Genomic DNA, 26,743 nt, shown 5'->3' on the forward strand with positions numbered 1-26,743 from the left:
CAGCAGATCAGCATATTAGAATGATTTCTGAAGGATCATGTGATACTGATACATACATACATATACACACACACACACTGTATAACAATTTATATCTGCCATTTATGCATATTTATTTATTAATTTATATATATAGGCTATATATAAAAGGATATATACATTTTCTTATTTGCATTTTTGATGGAATATTCCAAAATCCACACAAACATTTGTGGAAGCCTAATGATGCTTTATGCATTTTATCATTTTCATGCAGCCACTGAAATTTATGGGAAATGTTTTCTAGTTGCACAAGCCTCTCTCCTCATAATCCATCTAAATGAGCAGAATTTTCTGGCAAGCTGTTACAGCTAACAGTAAACAAAACACATGCAACTGACTGAACAGTGAACATTTTCAAATTATGACACATACTAATTTGCTTCCACTTGCTTGAATGAACATTAAAATCCATTCTGCAGAATTCTGCACATTTCCATCCAATACGAATGCAGGAATTGCGGAAAACGCCCACGGATTGAGTGTTTCTAGCGCCGCGCCGCACAAGCTGCTAATCCTTCACACTTCAGGACACAATTGACAAAATCATTAGTCTAGCAGTCTGCTCAGTCTGACCTTAAACCGGCCAGCCTAACAAGGCCTGGGAATTGTGCATGTCATGGTACACACAGCATTACCGTCCGAGTAACAAATGAAGCGCATAACTCACTCTTGCAGCGAGGTCGCTCATTCCTCCAGCTCCACGTCCCATTGGATGTGCAGTGAATGTGGGCGGGGCCGAGCCGGTAGTAGCCGGGGCTGCAGGTAAAGGCCACTTTAGTGCCGTATTCATAACGAGAGCCGTTAACGATCCTCCATTTGCCGTGATCCAATGTGAAGGAGCCGATACTGGGACACACCACAACTGAGAGGAATTCAGAAATCAAAACACTAGTGCAGTGTACTTTTACAAACCTCTCCCACCTTGAAATGTAAATGTTCTGATGATTGTAAAGCAGGGCGTCTGCTCTCACCTGTGCACCGAGGGATTTTATTGTGCGTGCTCCACGTGCCGTCGGCCTGACACACGGTGCTGGTCACCTCTTTAGAGGACAGACGGAAGCCGTCGTTGCAGAAGTAGGTGGCTCGAGTTCCTGCAGAATAATCAGAAGCCAGAACGCCTCCGTTCACAGGAGCCACCGGCGTCCCACAGGACACAGCTGGAAAAGACAACGCCATGAGCGTGACTGCATCAAAACCATAAACAAAAACTAGTGGTTTTCCAAAGTTACTAGCCACAATTTTGACATTGATACCATGGGGATCATCTTTAATAAACCTGCTGTCACTTTAAGACCAGACGCACGGATCCATTATACTGTTACACATGCGTTTTCTTTCTCAACTGTTTACATTCACTTCAAACATTCTTGGCCAAGAATGGCATTTTGACATTATTTTCTGTGTGTTTAAAGGATTACTTCACTCCAGAATTAATTTCCTGATAATTTACTCACCTCCATGTCATCCAATATGTTCATGTCTTTCTTTCTTCAGGCAAAAAGAAATGAAGGTTTTTGAGGAAAACATTCCAGGATTTTCCTCCATATAGTGGACTTCGGGTTGAAGGTCCAAATGTCAGTTTCAGTGCAGCTTCAAAGAGCTCTACATGATCCCAGACGAGGAATAAGAGTCTTATCTAGAGAAAAGATCCGACATTTTCTAAAAAACAAAAAACAAAAAACATTTATGTACTTTTTAAGCACAAATGCTCGTCTTGCACTGCTCTGTGATGTGCCACACATGACGTAATCATGTTGGAAAGGTCACGTGTGACGTAGGCGGAAGCACCGATCCAGTGTTTACAAAGTGAACGTCAAAGATTAAGTCAAACGTCCTTTACAAAAAAAGGTAAAACAACGATGTCGGACGATTTTGAAGTTGGAGGAGAGTTTTTCGCCCTACCTTTCCAACATGATTACATCATGCGTGCAGCATCACAGAGCAGTGCAAGACGAGCATTTGTGCTTCAAAAGTACATAAATGTTTATTTTTTTTAGAAAATCTAATTTTTGACCAATCGTTTCTCTAGATTAGACTCTTATTCCTCATCTGGGATCACCTTCAACCCATTGAACCCCAGTGAAGTCCACTATATGGAGAAAAATCCTGGAATGTTTCCCTCAAAAAAAATTTTTTGACAGACAAAGAAAGACATGAACATCTTGGATGACATGGAGGTGAGCAAATTATCAGGAAATTTTAATTCTGGAGTGATCTAATCCTTTCAGTGCAATAAGCAGCAAAAATAACTCAGTTTAGTACTGAGAGGCGGCTATATCTCACAGGCATATTCATTTATATAGGCATATTCATTTGTATAGCATATCTGTAAATATTTAACATGCCTAAAGTGTTTTATTTACCAACTTTAATTTTGAAATGTAAGTCAATGACATCTGCTGGAAGTGAAAGTCTTTGTGACTCCACCCCATTTTGGAGGTACCGCCTACTTCAGGAGTTCACGCCTACTTTTGGAGATCTCCAGTCTGCTGCTTTATCTACTAGGCTAAACACCCTTTGGCTCCGCCTGCTACAGTAGCCACGGCCTAAACTCTTGCTATTGGTTGAGCTGGAAAGTGATTGACAGATCTCTCAATGTTCTGATGGTGCCTGGAAGGCTCAATGTTTACACTTCTAGTGGAGGTAACCTCATGAATGGCACACTAACAGTAGTCGATGAACAATTAACTGGGTTAAGAAAATGTGTTTTAATATTAAAACAAATCTTCACCTTTAAAGACATGGCTTTTTTGAAGCAGTTCACGGTTCAAGTATTTAATGTCCCGGAATAACAGGCATACAGATGATAGTTAATTAAGAATTGATTCTTATTTACAAACTGGATTTGCAATATGTTCACTTCTGGAACATCTGATTCAATACAAATCAGACTTGTGCATGAAAATAAAGAAACTTTTGAGGGTGCGACTTGTTTCTTGAAATCAAAAAGTCTTGCAAATGCACTTTTCATGTTCAGAGCGGAAACAAGTGGTGTGCATTACATGCCTCAGGGATAAACTAAATCCAAAATATGGATTTAAAAAGAGAAAACAAAGACGGTGAAGCTGCAAATGCAAATAATGTGAATGTATAATAACCTGTTATTTCCCTCAGGAATTATATAATACAATTTACTTCTGATTTGTTGAAATCTGAAATAACAGATCTCTGAAGGGCAGTGAATGTATTATATCACAAACTTTGTTCTACAATTCGATGCATTTCTCAGTTACTACATAAAAAAAATAGTAGAATTAAGAAATGTCCTTCCAAGAAATTCCAACACAGATGCATCCATTTACAATGTCAGTTCCTCGTTAACCTATCCACGAAAGCCAATCACACAAGTAATGGGACTAAAGCATTGATTCACACACACACCTGCTGCTTTTCCAGCAGACGAGGTCAATGCAATTGATTCAATTCCCACTGAGAGATTCTGAATTCACGTTCCCTACAGAGACTGGGATGTGCAAAACTACTTATTTTCAAAATCGACTCAAGTAATCGTCTTAAGGTCGGACAGTGTGACAAAGTCCTCAAATAATAAAAGCCAGTTCCTTAAACATCCATACTGTTTGATACAATCACAGAAATCAGTTTCATATCATTTCAAAGATAAATATCAAGACGTCTTTATGTAAACTGTCAATCCCTCACTTTAAGTCTCAGTTTTTTTCTTTTTAGCAGAAATGGCTTTCGATCGTTTCTGACCTCGTCATTGAACTGAAGGTCTCAAAATGGTCACATGTGAGCAAACAGGACTGTAATTATCCAGCATGACAAAAATGTGCAATTAAACATGGAAAAGTGCTCAAAGCGACATCAATACAGCGATGAAACATGACAGGACGCCCAATTACTGAGTGCTTGAATTCTAATCAAATAAACCCAACAAAACAACACTGCTTGAACAATTCAATCTCAATAACATCCCATATCAACCAAAAACAAAGTAATGGAAAGAAACGTATCAAATATTTGATCAATACAGGCATCTTCAGGAGAATTAATCACATAAACATACAAAACAGAGGAATCATTCCTGTTGTTTACTCACTCTCATGTCGGTCCGGTGTAGTTTTAATTTTACTGACATTCATATTGTATAATGATCACCTCTCTTAACAGTGTTTCAGAAAATACACATTTAAAATGTAAGTGAAATTAAAATATATACATTTTTTCTTCAGGCAGATTCTCCTCCTGGACAGTTTCAGAATAATAACACAACGAGGTCCTGCTCTCTTGAACCGTCTGCTCCTTCGTTTATTCATAGTGTCAAAAATCTGCTCGAAATATTCATCTCTTTCAATAACCCATTTATCCTTTTTTATTGGGTTTTGTTTTCTGTTTATTATTATTTTTTCCTAGTGGTGATTTGAGCAAATGCATTTTTGATTTGAGACACACACACACACACACACACACACACACACACACACACACACACACACACACACACACACACACACACGTGCAAATGATTGCCATCGATGTGATTTTATAATGTTTCTGAAATAGTCTCTTCTGCTCATCAAGACTGCATTTATTTGATGAAAAATACAGTAAAAACTGTGAGATATGTTTACTGTTTAAAACAGCTGTTTTCTATGTGAATATATAGTAAAGTGTAATTTATTCCTGTGATCAAAGCTGAATTTTCAGCATCATTACTCCAGTCTTCAGTGTCCTTCAGAAATCATTCGAATATGATTATTGGCACTCAATTATTAATAATGTTTATACAAGTATATACATGTTTTCAGGATTCTTTGATAAATATAAAGTTCAAAGGAACCCCATTTATTTGAAATAGAATCTTTTGTAACATTATAAATGCCTTTACTGTCAATTTTGATCAATTTAATGCATCTTTCATGAATAAAAGCATTAATTTAAATTATGAAATTTAATAATTATATCATTTAAATGTAACAATTAAAAAATACTCTTCAACACTGATAATAATCATAAATGTTTCTTGAGCAGCAAATCATCATATTAGAATGATTTCTGAAGGATCATGTGACACTGAAGACTGGAGTAATGATGCTGAAAATTCAGCTTTGATCACAGGAATAAATTACAGTTTAAAGTATAGTACAGTCCAAAAGTTTGGAACCACTAAGATTTTTAATGTTTTTAAAAGAAGTTTCATCTGCTCACCAAGGCTACATTTATTTAATTAAAAATACAGTAAAAAAAAACAGTAATATTGTGAAATATTATTACAATTTAAAATAACTGTTTTCTATTTGAATATATTTGACAAAGTAATTTATTCCTGTGATCAAAGCTGAATTTTCAGCATCATTACTCCAGTCTTCAGTGTCACATGATCCTTCAGAAATCATTCTAATATGCTGATCTGCTGCTCAAGAAACATTTAATGTGTACAATTGTACAAAATATTTGTGTACAATATTTTTTTTCAGGATTATTTGATGAATAGAAAGTTCAAAAGAACAGCATTTATCTGAAATCTAACATTATAAATGTCTTTACTGCCACTTTTGATTGATTTACTGCATCCTTGCTGAATAAAAGTATTCATTTCTTTAATTTCTTTTCAAAAAAATAAAAATAAAAATTCTTACTGACCCCAAACTTTTGAACGGTAGTGTATAATGCTACAGAAGCTTTGTATTTCAGATAAATGCTGTTCTTTTGAACTTTCTATTCATCAAGGAATCCTGAAAAAAAGTACACAACTGTTTTCAACATTGAACATAATCATAAATGTTTCTTGAGCAGCAGATCATCATATCAGAATGATTTCTGAAGGATCATGTGACACTGAAGACTGGAGTAATGATGCTGAAAATTCGGCTTTGATCACAGGATATAAATTACTTTGTGAAATATATTCAAATAGAAAACAGTTATTTTAAATTGTAATAATATTTCACAATATTATTGTTTTTACTGTATTTTTAATTAAATAAATGTAGCCTTGGTGAGCAGACGAAACTTCTTTTAAAAACATAAAAAATCTTAGTGGTTCCAAACTTTTGGACTGTATATTAAAATAGAAATCCATTATTTTAAATTGTAAAAATATCTCTCAATTTTTACTGTATTTTTCATCAAATAAATGCAGCTTTGGCGAGCAGAACAGTCTTCTAGTGTATATTAAACATACATAATCACACTATGCAAGTTATTCCAGTGAAGGTTGATGTAAACATTAACTGTGTGCAAGTGATCACAAAAACACCTTGACACGCCGGCACAGACGAGTCCCAGGCCAGATGACCGAACTGGGTTCTCCTGCAGACGGCCATGTTTTTCCCGATGAGCCGGTAGCCGCGGTCGCAGGCCCAGCGGACGACGCTGTTGACATGGCCGCCCGTCTGGCTGAGCACAAAGCCGTGCTGCGGAGAGTCTGGAGTGCTGCAGTACATGGCTGCGGACGAGAGCCAAGATCATTAAACACTCACACAATAATGACATCAGCATAGACGATATTATAACTGTGGTCACAATTATTCATGAGATAAGGTGCATTACAATGCATTAAAATACCTTTATAATGCATTATATATAAAGGCTTTGAGTGAAGTGTTCCGAAATATGAAACTGCACAATACATCTACTGTACTGTACTGACACATCATAATTAGGATTTTGAGTGTTTGAGGAGCTTCCCAGGAGGATCTGAAAGCAGCGTTCAGCTTCTTTCACACATCTTGTGTCTGCAGCATGTAAGCGCCACACAGCCGTTTCATTACAGCTTATACAATACAATAAAATAATGGTGTGAACTACTTGAGCAGTGTTTGCAAACACACCTGCAGTGACAGACACAAAACAGCACTTTCTACTAGCTGATTTAAGCAGTTCACCTCTTCATGTAAATTGAATTATTTAAATTGCAATAAGTACTTTTTCTTTTTTTTGGTAATGCACTGTGGTTATTTGCATGTATCCACTTTAAACAACCATTTGCACATTTTGGAATTTTTATTCACATCTTGGTGTTTCCATCTAGCATTATATTTATGCACTGTCATAAAATTTGCATTAAAATATGTGCAGGGCTGTTTCTAAACATTTTGGCACCCTAGGCGAGATCCCTATGGAACCCTATGTATTTATTTTTTTAAATAATACTAGATAATAATATTAAATCTCTAGATGTATTAACCCCTCTGGGCCTTTTCGTTTTAGGGGCCACACTTGACTCCTTTGCGGTCAAAAGTGACCGAAGCCTTAAAATGTCTTTTTTTTTTCCCACAGGAAAACCAATGTAATATATTTTTTGTTCAATAATATTTTTTTGATTATTATTTAGAATTTTTAGGGTATTTTATGATACTATGCAATATTTATAAAATATTTATTAGCTATTTTTTCCCTCATTGAAAATAACAATAAAAAATTGCCTAATATATTTTAAAATTATTTTTTCAATTAAAGCAGTATTCCATGTTAAAATAGAGAAAAGGCATTTAAAATCCATTTTTTTTGAAGGTAGATTAGTGCCATCTGGTGGGAGTAAAAAAAGAAAAACTTACAGTATGTAATGCCATGGTATAACCACTAGATGCATATAGAGTTCAATATAAAGTGGCTTATAAATTATCTATAGTGTTTTTATACATAAATACTTATTTTTATTAAGTTGTGGGTTTGGATTTATACTTAGACATTCTCAAAGACATTCTCATGTTAATTTGAAGTGTCAGTTTTTGCATTAACTTAACTACAGTCAAACCTGAACACAAAAGGGAGGATATTTTGTTACACAAAACATAAAAATGTAACAAAAATGAACAGGTATTCTTTATCACAGCTTAATAAATCTGGGTCCGATCTTATTTCAACCTCTTATTTGATGCTTTTGGCTTAATTTTATTTATTTATTTTTTTATTTTTAACAGCCAAACCAGTTAATTTGTGTGTATAATAGTGTGTTTGACCACGAAGGAGCCAAGTGTGACTATTTTTTTATGACCCTTTAACATATCTGAATCATGTCCATGATTTTTTGTGTGTGTGTGTTCACACAGCTAATGCAACAAAAGTCATCAAAAAATAAATAAATAAAAAAATAAAAAATGTAAGTTTTCTGTCATTTTTGAATGAAGATAACTCATTAGCACATTAAATTTCTAAATTACCAAATGAAATGTTAATAATGTATATCACTGCTTTTTTGTTACATAAATTAGAATTTGCCAAATATTGGCCTATAATTACGCTAACAAAATAAAGGTTTTTATGATATTACCAACAGAGTTTAATTCAATTTCCTATAAGATATAATGCATTTGAGATTACAATCAATGTATTTGATTGGAATAATTATATAATAATAATGGTATTTCTAATAACATTTGAAAAAATTCATAGTTTTCATGCTAATATTCAGCCACTTAAATGTAATTAACACAAATTATTTTGTGTCAGTATGTGGTAACAGTTATGCTGCACAAGCAGGATGTGTGAAACAGGCCTAACTTGGGATGTCTAAAATTTCAAAATTTGTTCTATGGTGTCATTTTGTTTATTCTTCAGCATTATGTGCAGTTTAGAAGCAACTGACAGTTACATACAAATACACAAACATTTAGACACAAAGACATGGACAGATGGGACATACACTTGGACGCAAACGTCATGGGCAGGACAGACAAAAGGTTACGAGAGACACACATAGAACTGAAAGGAATTACCAATCGGGGATACATACTTTGATACTCACCCACGTAAGTGATACGGAAGCCCTTTTTGTTGGTGCCGTGATCAGACGACCAGCGCAGAAACAGCTGGTGTCCCGTGGTGGTGATGTTGAAGGGCACTCGGAGATCTCCGCTCAACACAGCCAGACTTTGACTGTAAATATTAGGCCCTGCAAACAATAAATAAATAAATAAAGCAATAAAATAAACCAGATTTGCATTTCCAATGCAAATTAATTGTTGAAGTTGTTCAATACGTTTGCAAATGGCAAATTCAATAGACGATTATAATGGATTCCAGAAGTAAAAACGCCATTCATTTCCTTCATAAGGAAATATATTTTTAACTATATTGATGATGCTATTCAGAATTGTAGTTCTTTCCCTCACTTAAGCTGTTAAGTTCACAGTCTCTGTATTTTTGTCTGATTTATATAGTTTTCTTGCGTCAAAGCTGTTTTCAAATTGAAGACTTTTTTGAAATCCCTATGGGAGAAATGTATGAACCACACTAAGAGAGCAATCGCGCCAGAGTTCAAACCAAGTGTGAACACAGCCTTAAATTATACATACAGGTGCTGGTCATATAATTAGAATATCATCAAAAAGTTGATTTATTTTACTAATTCCATTTAAAAAGTGAAACTTGTATATTATATTCATTCATTACACACAGACTGATATATTTCAAATGTTTATTTCTTTTAATTTTGATGATTATAACTGACAACTAAGGAAAATCCCAAATTCAGTATCTGAGAAAATTAGAATATTACTTAAGACCAATACAAAGAAAGGATTTTTAGAAATCTTGGCCAACTGAAAAGTATGAACATGAAAAGTATGAGCATGTACAGCACTCAATGCTTAGTTGGGGCTCCTTTTGCCTGAATTACTGCAGCAATGCGGCGTGGCATGGAGTCGATCAGTCTGTGGCACTGCTCAGGTGTTATGAGAGCCCAGGTTGCTCTGATAGTGGCCTTCAGCTCTTCTGCATTGTTGGGTCTGGCATATCGCATCTTCCTCTTCACAATACTCCATAGATTTTCTATGGGGTTAAGGTCAGGCGAGTTTGATGGCCAATTAAGAACAGGGATACCATGGTCCTTAAACCAGGTACTGGTAGCTTTGGCACTGTGTCCTGTTGGAAAATGAAATCTGCATCTCCATAAAGTTGGTCAGCAGCAGGAAGCATGAAGTGCTCTAAAACTTCCTGGTGTACGGCTGTGTTGACCTCGGACCTCAGAAAACACAGTGGACCAACACCAGCAGATGACATGGCACCCCAAACCATCACTGACTGTGGAAACTTTACACTGGACCTCAAGCAACGTGGATTGTGTGCCTCTCCTCTCTTCCTCCAGACTCTGGGACCCTGATTTCCAAAGGAAATGCAAAATTTACTTTCATCAGAGAACATAACTTTGGACCACTCAGCAGCAGTCCAGTCCTTTTTGTCTTTAGACGCTTCTGACGCTGTCTGTTGTTCAAGAGTGGCTTGACACAAGGAATGCGACAGCTGAAGCCCATGTCTTGCATACATCTGTGCGTGGTGGTTCTTGAAGCACTGACTCCAGTTGCAGTCCACTCTTTTTTTGTTTCACAATCCTCTCCAGGGTGTGGTTATCCCTATTGCTTGTACACTTTTTTCTACCACATCTTTTCCTTCCCTTCGCCTCTCTATTAATGCGCTTGGACACAGAGCTCTGTGAACAGCCAGCCTCTTTTGCAATAACCTTTTGTGTCTTGCCCTCCTTGTGCAAGGTGTCAATGGTCGTCTTCTGGACAACTGTCAAGTCAGCAGTCTTCCCCATGATTGTGTAGCCTACAGAACTAGACTGAGAGACCATTTAAAGGCCTTTGCAGGTGTTTTGAGTTAATTAGCTGATTAGAGTGTGGCACCAGGTGTCTTCAATATTGAACCTTTTCACAATATTCTAATTTTCTGAGATACTGAATTTGGGATTTTTCTTAGTTGTCAGTTATAATCATCAAAATTAAAAGAAATAAACATTTGAAATATATCAGTCTGTGTGTAATGAATGAATATATTATACAAGTTTCACTTTTTGAATGGAATTAGTGAAATAAATCAACTTTTTGATGATATTCTAATTATATGACCAGCACCTGTATATATATCAAAATCAACATCTAAAGGAGTTTTCTGGGATTCCAACTGGTTCCAAACATATTTTCCTGTGAAAATAATTTCTTCATACCTTAAAGTAGCTTGAAACACCCGTTTCATTTAGTATACGCGGATTCATGAATATGCAAATTAGTCTCCACCTCCACCTCCTTCCCAAGTCAGTGGGAAAAAGCCCCGCCCACATGTGACGGGATTGGTCACATGTTTGTGATGGTAGGAAACAGGGGTGGGGTTTTTGAGACTATCTTTGGTTTTGATTTATGAATTTGCACATGGTTTGTCTTAAAGCATATTAAGAAAAAAACACCACATAGACATACAAACAACATTAAAAACTTGATTTTCATCACAGGGGGTCTTTAAGACAGTAGGAGAAGGAGCTCCACAAATTGCCTCATTGCAAAACATGAACACAAAAGCTGGCCTGAGAGAAGGAATTTGGCATTCTCACTTCCTATTCCACTGGGGCTCTGCAAATGCCATGGGCATTAATGAGCATCCAATCAATGAAGAGTAATAGGGTAATTTGCTGATTGCAAGCACTTAAGTAATTAGTGCTAATAACACTCCGATTGCATTCCGAATTGTCTTTGCCATTGCCTCGCTATCAAGAAATACTTGAATCTTTCCAGCGTTTTGCATATCTGCTGGTCCTAAATGAGTTTTTTTGGGGGAAAATATTTCTCATGTAATGGTCACAGATCTAAAAAAGAGACTCAAACAGATTCCCGAGGCTCCAAATTTCATTTCAAATTTTCAAGAAAAGCGTCAGAGTTACGACAGGCCAGAGAATAATGACTGTAATATTCAAGGACGCAGTTGCACGGGCTGTCAGATGATGCCTGGATATGAGGAATAATTCAAACCCACCATCAAAGATCTCCAGAATATCAAACTCTTTCTCCGTCTGGAAGAGTTCAAAGTGCAGTGTGATGTTGTAGCCCTTCTCCACGTTGATCATCCATGAGCACATCTGAAGGTTGGGGTAGCTGTCAGGGTAACCTGGACTCAGAATTACGCCCGTCGAGTCGAACAGAACCTCATTGTCGGGACATTGCACTACGAAGACACCAAATGATCATGTGTTAAATACTGCAAAAACCAACCCAGGCTCATTGGAAACACGTGCATGTGGCTCAAAAACTGCATTTGAAAATAACATAGAATCTGCACTAAACTGACAGTGTTATTCAAAGCAAATGCATTTTCTGAAGCAGCCATACCATTTTAGCTTGCTTCTCTTTTATCATGTGACCAAAGCGCTCTGCTTATGCAATGCTGTAATACGTGAGCCAATGAGCAGATTTACCATGTCAGAAAAAACAAACATAACCAGCTCGTTATTTGATGCAAATGTCAAAAAAGTATTAGTTTACAAATCATGCATTATAATAAGAGGTTCATAAAATTGGTCTTTGTTAATCAATTATTGATGGTTTTATTGCCATTAGTGTTTCTGCATTTCAGCAGAAAACGGCAGTGAATTCTAATATTTTGCCAATCATCTGTAAATACAGTATAAACTGATTGAATCGTCATGTTCTACAATTATACATTTCCCAAAAGGAACCAGTTTTCACTTTATCATCATTTTACTTTTTTCTTCCTGAAGACTACTCATCATGTCAACCTTATAATAAAGGTTTCTTGCCTCGTAATTTACTTTTACCCAACATGACAAGTTCCCTCTGACAAGTAATTTGTCTGTTCTCACTGAAAGTGAAAATGTGACATCACTCAACTTAATCACAGTCAATCAGAACTTTTTATGTTTATTAATAAACAGCTTTGTGGAGTGTAATTTTGCAGAGCTACTCAATAAGATGGCATAGGTAGGAAAACTTCAACACCCATAATGCACAGGCCATGTTTCTGGCCACGCCCACTCTGCTCCCATTGGATAGGCGTGACCAGAGTCATATACCGCCTTGCTTTAGTAGGAAATACTTCTTAGCAAACTTTTCAACATTTCAAAATGGATGATCACGAACAGTGAGGCCAAACGGAGGGTGAAAATTTACATATTTACATACATCACTGACACTGGAACAATACAACACGGGATGAAAATTGGTGAAGTTATACTTTAAGCTTTTGATTTACTTAAAAAGAAACTGGTGTGATGTAATTTCAAACAAAATCAGGCCGAAATGAAGTTCGTTTGGTATTTGTTTAGAGAGTTCGAAGCAGGTTGTCCTTCAGGAAAATTTTGCTCTGGCTGGTAAACACCTTCGAACTGCCATTGGTCCAAGTGACGATGATGTAACATCATCATCATCATCAGCTCCACCTTCTTTGAAGCCAAAATTTTCTCTGGTTCATTTCTTCTGTTCAGTCCGTCGCGATCAGACGCAAGTAAACACATGAACACACTGGAGAGCTGTTTATAGTAGAAACTGAAGATGTAATTCTAATTCAAAGAGACACTGACATTGTTTGTCATTTTTAAAACTGTAAAGCTGCAATCTATTGTATATGAATTAACGTGACGTGACTTTACTGGAGTGCCGAATTGCAGAGCTGGTGCAAACACATCCACATTGCCATAACAATATTCTTTCTTAACTACTGATTTCTCACCATTGCAATGTTTGATAAGTGTTTATTTTGTTATTGAGAAGAAAGCACAGCACATTTTAGTGTTGTCATGCTACTGAAATTTCCAACTTCGATGCGATACCTTGAAAAATATCAATATTCAATACCATTTTTGATATCACGGGAAAAACCGGTATAGAGATAATCAGTTATTACCACATAATTTTTTGATAATTTGGGTAATATTGTTGTAATAGCTTACACACAGCACAGGGAGGCTTTATTTGAGTCGTTTAACTACATTTACAAAAAAAGACAAGTAAACAGTCAGTGATAAAATAAGAACAAATAAACAAATTGCAAATGATAGCACAAATAAATAAAGACAAAATGAAATAAACATTTTCAGGTGGATCTAACAGTAGTGTTCAAGTTGAAAGTAATCAAAAGTAAAATAACACTAAGTAGTTTTCAATGTAAAAATTAAATACAGATTAATGCTTACAATTAAAGGTTAAAAAAGTATGATTAAGCAGGAGGTTTATTAGGCTGCTGTCACTTTAAGAGCGAATGCACTGATCCAATATACTGTTACACAACATTTTCTCTCAACTATTTATGTTCCAAAATGGACTGTATTTTTATTGCAAGATGGGCATTTTGACATAATTTTGTATGTATTTAACCATTTAAGCGCAATAAGCCTGGAAAAAGAACTCAGTTTGGTACTCGCAAGCTGTTTGAGGCGGCTTTATGAAAGCGACACTTAATAGATCAGTGGTGCATTTGCTTTTGATGTGTGAGCGCGAAACCTGCAGGAATTACTAAAATTATGCCAATACAAGCACTATTCAACCGGAGTGAATGAGATGAGTGAGTGACAGGAGGCGGGTGTGTGTCAATTCGCCGCCGGAGAGAAGAAAGAGCGAGAATGTGCAGTTTCAGATATTTCAGTATCGATACATATCAAAATATCGATATTTTTGACAACACTACAGCACACATTTACATATTTATCTAAATATCAGCAGCGTGGATGGCATCATCATGGTTGGTATACTGCTGGTCATGTAAAAGAAGTGAAGAACAAAACTTCTCCAGGACCTTTAAGCAAACTGTACTGCAGTTTCCTTAATCCGGAAGTCCAAAAGGGCCTAACAACTAGCGGCAGAGCTAATGACGCGAGACATAAAATCAGGAAGAACACAGACACAAATGAGACAGCGAGCTGGACGTGCTGCCAAACTCACCTTGGCACACCGGAGGAGGACCATCCATCTGCAGTCGCTCGCCCAACCTGCAGGTCAAGATCTCGCTCCCGAGCAGCGTGAAGCCCGGCAGGCAGCGGTACCTGATGATGTCTCCTGTTGAGTAATTACACACACAGATCTTTGCTTTTCTACTACAGCTACTGCTCAACAACACATTAGCTAATTAAGACCTGACCGCTTACACGCTCGTGACAGTAATGATGACAAATGCAGAGCGTCGAGTGTTATTTTCCCCACAGAAAGGGGCATTTTCTTTCACATTAAATAAGAATCGCTGCATTGTGAAGGTGGGCAACCTTTTGGGAGCATCTCTTTAATGAGTGTTCAATGCATGATAAATCTACACAAACAGATGATCATCAAACATTCTACGTTGTTCTTACCAATCTCAAATTCATCATCTTCAGCCAGGATCTCTGCGTTGGCGACAAGTGGAGGAGGTTGACAGACACGAAGTTGGTAAGCTGCAGAGGGAACGAGATGAGCGAAACACATGATGTTTAGTGCCTGTTTAAGTGAAAATTCTTTGAATACAACCCACACAATTACATCTTAAATCATCACACCTGTCACTGGAGTTTTTTTAAATAAAATTACTCGATGCTGCTACGCAGTATGAATCATAATCAGAGTCTTAGCATCTGCCTTGCCAACACTGATTATGCACAATGTCTAATTCTAATGAGTTTCTAAAAGAGGATTATATACATTAAGAACGTTCTATTACTGGTATGTTATGATAATAACGACTGTTGTTATGTAATGTCATTTGAAGTTGAGCAGAACATGTTGAATTCCCTCACTAAGATGTATAATTCACAAATTTTAAAGACTGTTTATGCAAACTACATGTTGTAATGAGACAATACATACTGGGAAATTATGTTCATATGCATAAACAAAAAGAAAGATAATAGTATAATATTAAAAATATTAATTTTAAATGTCAATACATTCAATTTGCTAATAATTATAATTTTATATATATATAAACAGCAGTCTGGAAAAAGCATGTGGTGCTTGTTCATGGAACCTGCCCAAAATAAATAAATATGGGGTTTTGCAGTAATATTAAATTATTTAATTAAACTTAATTAATTAATTTGCTAATAAATGTACTGAATAATCTTAAAAATATTAGAAAATGGCAAAAAGAAATTATAAAGTATATTGTGGCTCTTGTTTATGCAACCTGCCGACACAATGAATGAATATGATGAAGATTAATAAGTGATTTTAAGGTGCTGGGCTTGGATTTTAAAAATATAATCAAATGGGAAGTTTGCTGTAATATAAAAATACTTTTATATCTAATAATTTAATACATTTGCTAATTAATGTAACAATTATCTAATAATGACAATAATAAATATAGCTGCAAGCAACAATTACGGGGTTAAGCTGAATAAGGACAGAAAATGAAATATTTGTGAAAATCTGTGATCATGAGGTTAGGATAAAGCTGTATAAATTACATCAGCTAAAGCACTTATAACATAATAAACATGGTTTATAACTTCTGAGCAGTAGGTAACTCGACATGCCTCAAGGGATCTAAGGAGACCATCCTCATGATTTTAGGACAAGCCATTCAAAAGTTATAAGCAAAAATAGCCATTTGTCCTATCTCGGCACCAGTAGGTGGCGCTGTGACGATACTATGCATGTACCCCCAAGTCATGTCTGTAATGACACCAAATCATTGCAAAGATACAGCATTAAAATTTTGCATGCTTGCAATATGAGAACGGATTGGGCGATCAAAAATATTTTAATAACTTTTTTGCATGGAGTGTGAGTAGATGCTACGCACCAAATTTTATGCAAACGTCCTAGAGGGGTTAGAAAAAAGTTTTTCAGAAAATTCAAAATGGCGGAAAACATTTCATAATGGAGATGACATCATAGGGTGCATTCAAATCATGAATTTTGTTTCTAGGACTTACATGTCAAAAGTTATGAGCATAAACATGAGTGAATATTTGAACTCTTGGTGGCGCTAGAGGGTTTGAGTTAGAGACACCAAATTTGCTATGGTTACATTTCAGACTGTCCTCTATCTGTGTGCCAAATTTCATAACTTTTTACCATACGGTTCCATGGGCTGTCATAAACTCAAGAGCGGAAGAAGAAGAAGAAAACTAACGATTCGGAGCATGACCCCTAATAATAATAAAAATATAATATATATTATATATAAAAATATTAGCAATAAATGAATACACTGCAAAAGAATAAATAAAGTTAAAGGGGTTAATAAAAAATACTTTTTTTTTTTTTTTTACAGTAATGTGAAATTATATCTTTTAAATATAATACTTTAAATAGCTAATAAATGTAATAATTTTCATGTAGTTATTATTGGTAAATATTATACATGAAACATTATAAAAATGGCAGAACGGAAAGTTTAATTTATAAATTTCCTGCTTTTGGCAGGTTCATGCATCCTGCCAAAACAAACACAAGGAAGGTTGTAACATATTCAAGGGTTTTTAAGCACCGTTTCATGTACGTAAGATCCAGCGAACGCTCTTAGTATCTTAACATCATGAAGATTTACACACAGCTAAATGACCTCTATATTGTTCGACGGCACCACTGATGAGCAAAAGCACAATTCATTTAAAATTCATCATCGGGAGAAACCAGAAAAACTCAGCTGTTACTGCGCTAAAAACATTAAAAGCAATTTCAAGCTGGAGAATGGGCATTTTGGCAGCTCTGGGACCACAACTATCTTATTTTATTATCTTTTAAAATTCTAACGAGCTTTGTGCTTTGCAGCTCTTGACTTAACTTCCTTACGCTGTATTGCTTTATTGGTAAACTTCAAAAGCATCAGCAGAAAATATGCTAATGCAGAAATTATTGTCCTATATCGAATAACAGTCTCCCATCACAATTGCAAAACAGATTAGAGGAATCCCATGGGGTTAAAGGTCATCTGTCGTGTTCAGATGCTATTTCCCCTGTTAAACACTGTTCAATAACCTAGACAGCATTGCAAAGCATCACACTAAGATAACTTATTCTGGCCAGCATTTTATGCATCTTTAACAGGAAAGGCAATTGCATATTTCATTGCAAACACCAAAAAGCGTTGACAAAATTGAAGTTGATTTTAATTAAAACCTATGCATTTTATGTGTGAGTGCTGTGTCGTTAGTTTAGGCACATGCTAAATGCAAACACTCTCTGTTTATATGATGCACACTGTGTAGTGCATTTCAAATCATCGCTTACGAGGTTCCATAACAGTAAGGATGCTGCCTCAGAAGCCAGCTGCGTATGTTTCTACACCTGCGCATTCAGAAATGGGTGTTATTAAGGATGATGGAAGGTTCCAAACACATTATAGCACCATTGAAATGTGGCTGCTGCAATAATCGAAGCCATTTCACAAAGAAACAAGTAATATAATTTCTAGTCTGTGTTTCTGAGAGCAGTTAAACAAAAAAGCAGGAGAGTAGAAAGCAGAAAGCAGCAACGCTTCTCGGACCCTAGTTATTTTTTATATGTACTAGCAGTTTATACTATATAGAACTTACTATTCAATTCTACATTTGTGTTTTTAATTTTCAGTAATGATTTAGATGTTTAATTATTTCAGTTTAACTGGTATATTGTCCTAACCCTACACATATCATTGGTAACCCTTGAAATATTTAACCTAATTTTCTCTTTCATTATATAAGCCTTTCATTAAAAAAGTTGAGTTTTCTTGGAACAAAACATTTCATTAACTCGACTGGTGTGACCGACTTAGAGCGTGTGGGCGGAGTCTTTGTGTAAGTGCACTTCACTCGCAACTAAATCAATCAAAAATCACAGCCAATCAGAAGAGTGTGTGGGCGGAGTCTTTGTGTAAGTGCACTTCACTCGCAACTAAATCAATCAAAAATCACAGCCAATCAGAAGAGTGTGTGGGCGGAGTCTTTGTGTAAGTGCACTTCACTCGCAACTAAATCAATCAAAAATCACAGCCAATCAGAAGAGTGTGTGGGCGGAGTCTTTGTGTAAGTGCACTTCACTCGCAACTAAATCAATCAAAAATCACAGCCAATCAGAAGAGTGTGTGGGCGGAGTCTTTGTGTAAGTGCACTTCACTCGCAACTAAATCAATCAAAAATCACAGCCAATCAGAAGAGTGTGTGGGCGGAGTCTTTGTGTAAGCGCACTTCACTCACAACTAAATCAATCAAAAATCACAGCCAATCAGAAGAGTGTGTGGGCGGAGTCTTTGTGTAAGCGCACTTCACTCACAACTAAATCAATCAAAAATCACAGCCAATCAGAAGAGCGTGTGGGCGGAGTCTTTGTGTAAGCGCACTTCACTCACAACTAAATCAATCAAAAATCACAGCCAATCAGAAGAGTGTGTGGGCGGAGTCTTTGTGTAAGCGCACTTCACTCACAACTAAATCAATCAAAAATCACAGCCAATCAGAAGAGCGTGTGGGCGGAGTCTTTGTGTTAGCGCACTTCACTCACAACTAAATAAATCAAAAATCACAGCCAATCAGAAGAGTGTGTGGGCGGAGTCTTTGTGTAAGCGCACTTCACTCGCAACTAAATCAATCAAAAATCACAGCCAATCAGAAGAGCGTGTGGGCGGAGTCTTTGTGTTAGCGCACTTCACTCACAACTAAATAAATCAAAAATCACAGCCAATCAGAAGAGTGTGTGGGCGGAGTCTTTGTGTAAGCACCCTGCACTCACAACTAAATCAATCAAAAATCACAGCCAATCAGAAGAGTGTGTGGGCGGAGTCTTTGTGTAAGCGCACTTCACTCACAACTAAATAAATCAAAAATCACAGCCAATCAGAAGAGTGTGTGGGCGGAGTCTTTGTGTAAGCACCCTGCACTCACAACTAAATTAATCAAAAATCACAGCCAATCAGAAGAGTGTGTGGGCGGAGTCTTTGTGTAAGCGCACTTCACTCACAACTAAATCAATCAAAAATCACAGCCAATCAGAAGAGTGTGTGGGCGGAGTCTTTGTGTAAGCACCCTGCACTCACAACTAAATCAATCAAAAATCACAGCCAATCAGAAGAGTGTGTGGGCGGAGTCTTTGTGTAAGCGCACTTCACTCACAACTAAATAAATCAAAAATCACAGCCAATCAGAAGAGTGTGTGGGCGGAGTCTTTGTGTAAGCGCACTTCACTCACAACTAAATCAATCAAAAATCACAGCCAATCAGAAGAGTGTGTGGGCAGAGTCTTTGTGTAAGCGCACTTCACTCACAACTAAATCAATCAAAAATCACAGCCAATCAGAAGAGCGTGTGGGCAGAGTCTTTGTGTAAGCGCACTTCACTCACAACTAAATCAATCAAAAATCACAGCCAATCAGAAGAGTGTGTGGGCGGAGTCTTTGTGTAAGCGCACTTCACTCACAACTAAATCAATCAAAAATCACAGCCAATCAGAAGAGTGTGTGGGCGGAGTCTTTGTGTAAGCGCACTTCACTCACAACTAAATCAATCAAAAATCACAGCCAATCAGAAGAGCGTGTGGGCGGAGTCTTTGTGTAAGCGCACTTCACTCACAACTAAATCAATCAAAAATCACAGCCAATCAGAAGAGTGTGTGGGCGGAGTCTTTGTGTAAGCGCACTTCACTCACAACTAAATCAATCAAAAATCACAGCCAATCAGAAGAGTGTGTGGGCGGAGTCTTTGTGTAAGCGCACTTCACTCGCAACTAAATCAATCAAAAATCACAGCCAATCAGAAGAGCGTGTGGGCGGAGTCTTTGTGTAAGCGCACTTCACTCACAACTAAATCAATCAAAAATCACAGCCAATCAGAAGAGTGTGGGCGGAGTCTTTGTGTAAGCGCACTTCACTCACAACTAAATAAATCAAAAATCACAACCAATCAGAAGAGTGTGTGGGCGGAGTCTTTGTGTTAGCGCACTTCACTCACAACTAAATAAATCAAAAATCACAGCCAATCAGAAGAGTGTGTGGGCGGAGTCTTTGTGTTAGCGCACTTCACTCACAACTAAATCAATCAAAAATCACAGCCAATCAGAAGAGTGTGTGGGCGGAGTCTTTGTGTAAGCGCACTTCACTCACAACTAAATAAATCAAAAATCACAGCCAATCAGAAGAGTGTGTGGGCGGAGTCTTTGTGTTAGCGCACTTCACTCACAACTAAATCAATCAAAAATCACAGCCAATCAGAAGAGTGTGTGGGCGGAGTCTTTGTGTAAGCGCACTTCACTCACAACTAAATAAATCAAAAATCACAGCCAATCAGAAGAGTGTGTGGGCGGAGTCTTTGTGTAAGCGCACTTCACTCACAACTAAATCAATCAAAAATTACAGCCAATCAGAAGAGCGTGTGGGCGGAGTCTTTGTGTAAGCGCACTTCACTCACAACTAAATAAATCAAAAATCACAGCCAATCAGAAGAGTGTGTGGGCGGAGTCTTTGTGTAAGCGCACTTCACTCACAACTAAATCAATCAAAAATCACAGCCAATCAGAAGAGTGTGTGGGCGGAGTCTTTGTGTTAGCGCACTTCACTCACAACTAAATAAATCAAAAATCACAGCCAATCAGAAGAGTGTGTGGGCGGAGTCTTTGTGTAAGCACCCTGCACTTACAACTAAATCAATCAAAAATCACAGCCAATCAGAAGAGTGTGTGGGCGGAGTCTTTGTGTAAGCGCACTTCACTCACAACTAAATAAATCAAAAATCACAGCCAATCAGAAGAGTGTGTGGGCGGAGTCTTTGTGTAAGCACCCTGCACTCACAACTAAATCAATCAAAAAATCACAGCCAATCAGAAGAGTGTGTGGGCGGAGTCTTTGTGTAAGCGCACTTCACTCACAACTAAATCAATCAAAAATCACAGCCAATCAGAAGAGTGTGTGGGCGGAGTCTTTGTGTAAGCACCCTGCACTCACAACTAAATCAATCAAAAATCACAGCCAATCAGAAGAGTGTGTGGGCGGAGTCTTTGTGTAAGCGCACTTCACTCACAACTAAATAAATCAAAAATCACAGCCAATCAGAAGAGTGTGTGGGCGGAGTCTTTGTGTAAGCGCACTTCACTCACAACTAAATCAATCAAAAATCACAGCCAATCAGAAGAGTGTGTGGGCGGAGTCTTTGTGTAAGCGCACTTCACTCATAACTAAATCAATCAAAAATCACAGCCAATCAGAAGAGTGTGTGGGCGGAGTCTTTGTGTAAGCGCACTTCACTCATAACTAAATCAATCAAAAATCACAGCCAATCAGAAGAGTGTGTGGGCGGAGTCTTTGTGTAAGCGCACTTCACTCACAACTAAATAAATCAAAAATCACAGCCAATCAGAAGAGTGTGTGGGCGGAGTCTTTGTGTAAGCGCACTTCACTCACAACTAAATCAATCAAAAATTACAGCCAATCAGAAGAGCGTGTGGGCGGAGTCTTTGTGTAAGCGCACTTCACTCACAACTAAATCAATCAAAAATCACAGCCAATCAGAAGAGTGTGTGGGCGGAGTCTTTGTGTAAGCGCACTTCACTCACAACTAAATAAATCAAAAATCACAGCCAATCAGAAGAGTGTGTGGGCGGAGTCTTTGTGTAAGCGCACTTCACTCACAACTAAATCAATCAAAAATCACAGCCAATCAGAAGAGTGTGTGGGCGGAGTCTTTGTGTAAGCACCCTGCACTCACAACTAAATCAATCAAAAATCACAGCCAATCAGAAGAGTGTGTGGGCGGAGTCTTTGTGTTAGCGCACTTCACTCACAACTAAATCAATCAAAAATCACAGCCAATCAGAAGAGTGTGTGGGCGGAGTCTTTGTGTAAGCACCCTGCACTCACAACTAAATCAATCAAAAAATCACAGCCAATCAGAAGAGTGTGTGGGCGGAGTCTTTGTGTAAGCGCACTTCACTCACAACTAAATCAATCAAAAATCACAGCCAATCAGAAGAGTGTGTGGGCGGAGTCTTTGTGTAAGCACCCTGCACTCACAACTAAATCAATCAAAAATCACAGCCAATCAGAAGAGTGTGTGGGCGGAGTCTTTGTGTAAGCGCACTTCACTCACAACTAAATAAATCAAAAATCACAGCCAATCAGAAGAGTGTGTGGGCGGAGTCTTTGTGTAAGCGCACTTCACTCACAACTAAATCAATCAAAAATCACAGCCAATCAGAAGAGTGTGTGGGCGGAGTCTTTGTGTAAGCGCACTTCACTCATAACTAAATCAATCAAAAATCACAGCCAATCAGAAGAGTGTGTGGGCGGAGTCTTTGTGTAAGCGCACTTCACTCATAACTAAATCAATCAAAAATCACAGCCAATCAGAAGAGTGTGTGGGCGGAGTCTTTGTGTAAGCGCACTTCACTCATAACTAAATCAATCAAAAATCACAGCCAATCAGAAGAGTGTGTGGGCGGAGTCTTTGTGTAAGCACCCTGCACTCACAACTAAATCAATCAAAAATCACAGCCAATCAGAAGAGTGTGTGGGCGGAGTCTTTGTGTAAGCGCACTTCTGTCTGTTAGTCTGTCTGCACTCACAACCAAACAGATAAGCACATAATCAAATTCATAAATACTACACCATTTTAACATTATTAAAATTCATACTGAGTGACTGACACAATCTTTGTTATAGAATACACTTGTTTAGAAATCCGTTTATAAAACAGAATCGTCGCAGCTGGTTAGGACAAAAAAACTCTGATTGACATGAAAAGATGTCTTTTTAAATGCGTGTCATTACGTGTGGTTAGGACACGGTCTGACACTGAAAGGCTTGAACAGTCAAATTTTAATGGCTGCACCTGCTCGTACATTAAAAATAAGGTGGAAAGATAATAAAAACTGTCATTGCATCTGTTTGTTTGAGGTTTAATTCGAGTGAATTGGCTCGGTGGTGCTGAACTGCAGGAATACAGTATAGCAGAGACCTGAATGTTCATAATGCAATTTCACGGCACACTTTGGGTCAGCGTATGTTCAGCATAAGCAACACGTTCTGTGGGCGTGAGGGAATAATCCAGGATAATCAACCTGACAATAAGCAACACACAGACTATAAGCAAACTAAGCTGTCGTGAATGAGCAACATTACAGTGGGAAACGGCTCACCATGGTAACGCAGAACAAAGAATCCGCTGGTGCTGAAGTCGCTGTGGAACTTCAGCAGGATGTGATTGGATGTGCTGGAAACGGCCTCCTGGGAAGAGCTTCCACTGAACTGACCGATCTGAGGGGATGTTTGGTCAGGGCCGTCCCTACAGGAGACAAAGTTCTGTTCAAACCCAGATATGAAGCATTTAAAACCTTCTTTGACTTCTTCTGTTTGCTGATATAATACTCTCTCGCTCTACCACGTCTGTCGGGGATCATATATATAATGAAGGAGTGCAGATGTCTCTTTTCTGCAGTTACAGAGCAATCAAAACACCGACCTTATACTATGTAACGGAATAACTGTTTTTAATTAGGAAGACTTTTATGTAACGATCTGATGTTGCTCATTACAGGAAGGAAGAATAAAAACACAGCAATGATAAAAACATACAGCTGTGTGCCTTTCTAAACCACTCCAATTTAGTGTGTGGTGCAGAAATTAATAGTTTCTATTGATGTTATGCAAAATATCAGCACTAGATAATGAACGGGTGTTCATTATGATCGCATTTCTGAGTTGACCACACATGAACGCCACCGTATAATTATCATGGGAAACCAAGCATTTTCTTTAATACCTTTTAAATTTGAGCATGTTAATTAAATATATATGGCAGATAGATTTCAGATTAGATTTAAAAATGTCAGTGTTTCTATAACAGACCCGCTAACACTTTACTTCAATCCTTTATGTATAATGCATTACGTAAGTTAAAATGAATTATAATATTTGCAGATTCTTTGTTATATCTGAAATTGGTTGTTTGTCATGTGTTGCCCTATAATTCCCCTTTTACAAGATGTAATATAAGTCTCTGGTGTCTCCAGGATGTGGTGTCTCAAAATCCCCCACAGATCATTTATTATAGCTTTTCAAATTTGCCCCTATGTGGGTGTGAAAAAAAACACCGTTTTTGTGTGTGTCCCTTTAAATGCAAATGAGCTGCTGCTCCCGCCCCCTTTCCAGAAGAGGGCGGAGCTTTAACAGCTCAACAACAACAAAGCTGGAGAATCTCACGCAGCCAAAATGAGGATTCTCAGCAATGTTTCCTCTAAGCTGCGCGCTTGCGCGACCACGCACTTCTGATGCCGCTGCCGCGCAGAAAGAATAAATGCCATGCAATACGAGAGGCAACGTGAAAAAATTTTGCTTAGCAAGAAAAAAAGGGAACATTGATTATCAGTAACGGTGTTCAGCCTTACATTGTTCAAACCGGAGTCGACACTGATGGAGAGAATCAGGAAGAAGTTACAACTTTTAGACGTTTCTGAATGGTTAGTGGATAAATTGATGTAGTTGCTGTGGAGTTGATTCAACTCATCCACTAGCATGTGTCGTCATGTTCATCTTTTGTGTTGAATTGACAACTCATTTGTAAATTTTAGGGGTTGTGATGTCACTAACCTGGGAAGAAGTTTCAAGGTACACAGATTTTGCACACTTGCTCTGACCCTGAGAATTAAACAGTTTTCACTATTGTACCTTGAAGACCTTTGTATGTAAATTACCTTTTGCATGAGAAATGAGTAACAACTGCATTAAGCTTTGAATATGCATTGATATGTAAATTTGTGAGGTCATACATTATGATAAATGATTTCTGAATACACCGTTCTGGGGGAAGGACTTATGTAAAGTACATCAAATCCTATTTTCCATGATGTGAACACAAGCGTCAACATTTTTCTTTCGCACCAGCCACTTGACACTTCAGCAGTAATGTTCGCTCAAGGAGGAAATATATGGAAAAGCACAAGAGAAATGTGTGAAACAAAACAGATAAAAGACTAAAAGTGTTACGCAAGTCTCCGATCAGAAGCAGTAGAACAGATGCATTTTTCATAGACAAGGACAAACTCTCTGGTGGAATTTATGAAGAATCATTTTGATGGATCCAAACCTACACCTTTTTTTTTTTTTTTCTCAAGAAAAAGTGGTTTTCATTCAGTCTCAAGTGAAAAATGCCTGGCATTGAACTTTCTAGACAGCACAAAACACAGATGAGCATAAATTGGTGCAATATTTATTATTTTTATTATTATCAATAATAATAATAATAATAATAATATATTATTATTATTATTGTTGTCATAATATGGAAAATATAATAATAATATAAAATTTAATAACATATTAAATAAATAAATAAATAAAATAAATTCATGGCAATTGTGAAGTTGTTTTGCAATCTTATTATTATTATTATTATTTGTATTTGTTGTCATAAGTATAATATGGAATAATATGGAAAAATATAAAAAAATAATAATGCATGCATTATAAAATATGGTTCATCACTGGTAATTTAAAAACAAATAAATAAGTCTAATTTATTAATTTATGGCAATTGTACATTATAAAATATTGTTCATCATCAGCGAATAAAATATCCCAAATAAAATAAAAACACAAATAAATTAATTAATTTATGGCAACTGTGCAGTTTTTGTTTTGCAATCTAATGGTTGCAAAATAATTTTTATAATTGTGGTATATCTATCAAGAAAAGCTATTATGAATTTGCTTAAAATTGTTTATACATGACAATGATCCAACTCTGAAACCTTAAAATAATCGGTATCTCTTTCCTAAGGTTATTTTCTGACCATAACACTCATGCAGTCGTGCTGTTATATGACGCCCAGCAGATGTTAGTCTTTAGGTGAGGAGTTCTGATAAAACGGCCACAGAAGTCGTACCAGATGGTGATGTAGTCGTAGATGGGCTCGGTGTTGAGCACGGTGAAGTTGATGTGGATGCCGTTGCCTGGAGGCACTCGGATGCTCCATATGCAGTCTTTAAGATTGGGGTAGTCAGCCGGGTGGCCCGGAGAGTAGATGGTCCCATTGAGGGCAGTGATATTACCACCGCAAAGAGCTGACGGAAAGCGGAT

At 37.2% G+C, this 26,743-nt stretch overlaps 1 protein-coding gene across 1 annotated transcript in view; it reads right to left on the reverse strand.

Annotated features, from left to right (window-relative positions):
- Nucleotides 1–26,743, reverse strand: part of csmd3a (CUB and Sushi multiple domains 3a) — a 389,031-nt gene that overhangs the window by 82,735 nt on the left and 279,553 nt on the right. Inside the window, exons 43-51 of the mRNA XM_067412377.1 lie at nucleotides 26,550–26,727; nucleotides 23,805–23,950; nucleotides 15,074–15,154; nucleotides 14,670–14,783; nucleotides 11,752–11,940; nucleotides 8,741–8,899; nucleotides 6,263–6,451; nucleotides 1,014–1,199; nucleotides 710–904 (exon numbers count right to left, since the gene is read on the reverse strand). Coding sequence (XP_067268478.1) covers nucleotides 710–904; nucleotides 1,014–1,199; nucleotides 6,263–6,451; nucleotides 8,741–8,899; nucleotides 11,752–11,940; nucleotides 14,670–14,783; nucleotides 15,074–15,154; nucleotides 23,805–23,950; nucleotides 26,550–26,727 — 1,437 coding nt within the window. The remainder of the gene's footprint in view (nucleotides 1–709; nucleotides 905–1,013; nucleotides 1,200–6,262; nucleotides 6,452–8,740; nucleotides 8,900–11,751; nucleotides 11,941–14,669; nucleotides 14,784–15,073; nucleotides 15,155–23,804; nucleotides 23,951–26,549; nucleotides 26,728–26,743) is intronic.

Source organism: Chanodichthys erythropterus, chromosome 2 (assembly GCF_024489055.1).
Source record: "Chanodichthys erythropterus isolate Z2021 chromosome 2, ASM2448905v1, whole genome shotgun sequence".
In the NCBI taxonomy this organism is placed as follows: domain Eukaryota; kingdom Metazoa; phylum Chordata; class Actinopteri; order Cypriniformes; family Xenocyprididae; genus Chanodichthys; species Chanodichthys erythropterus.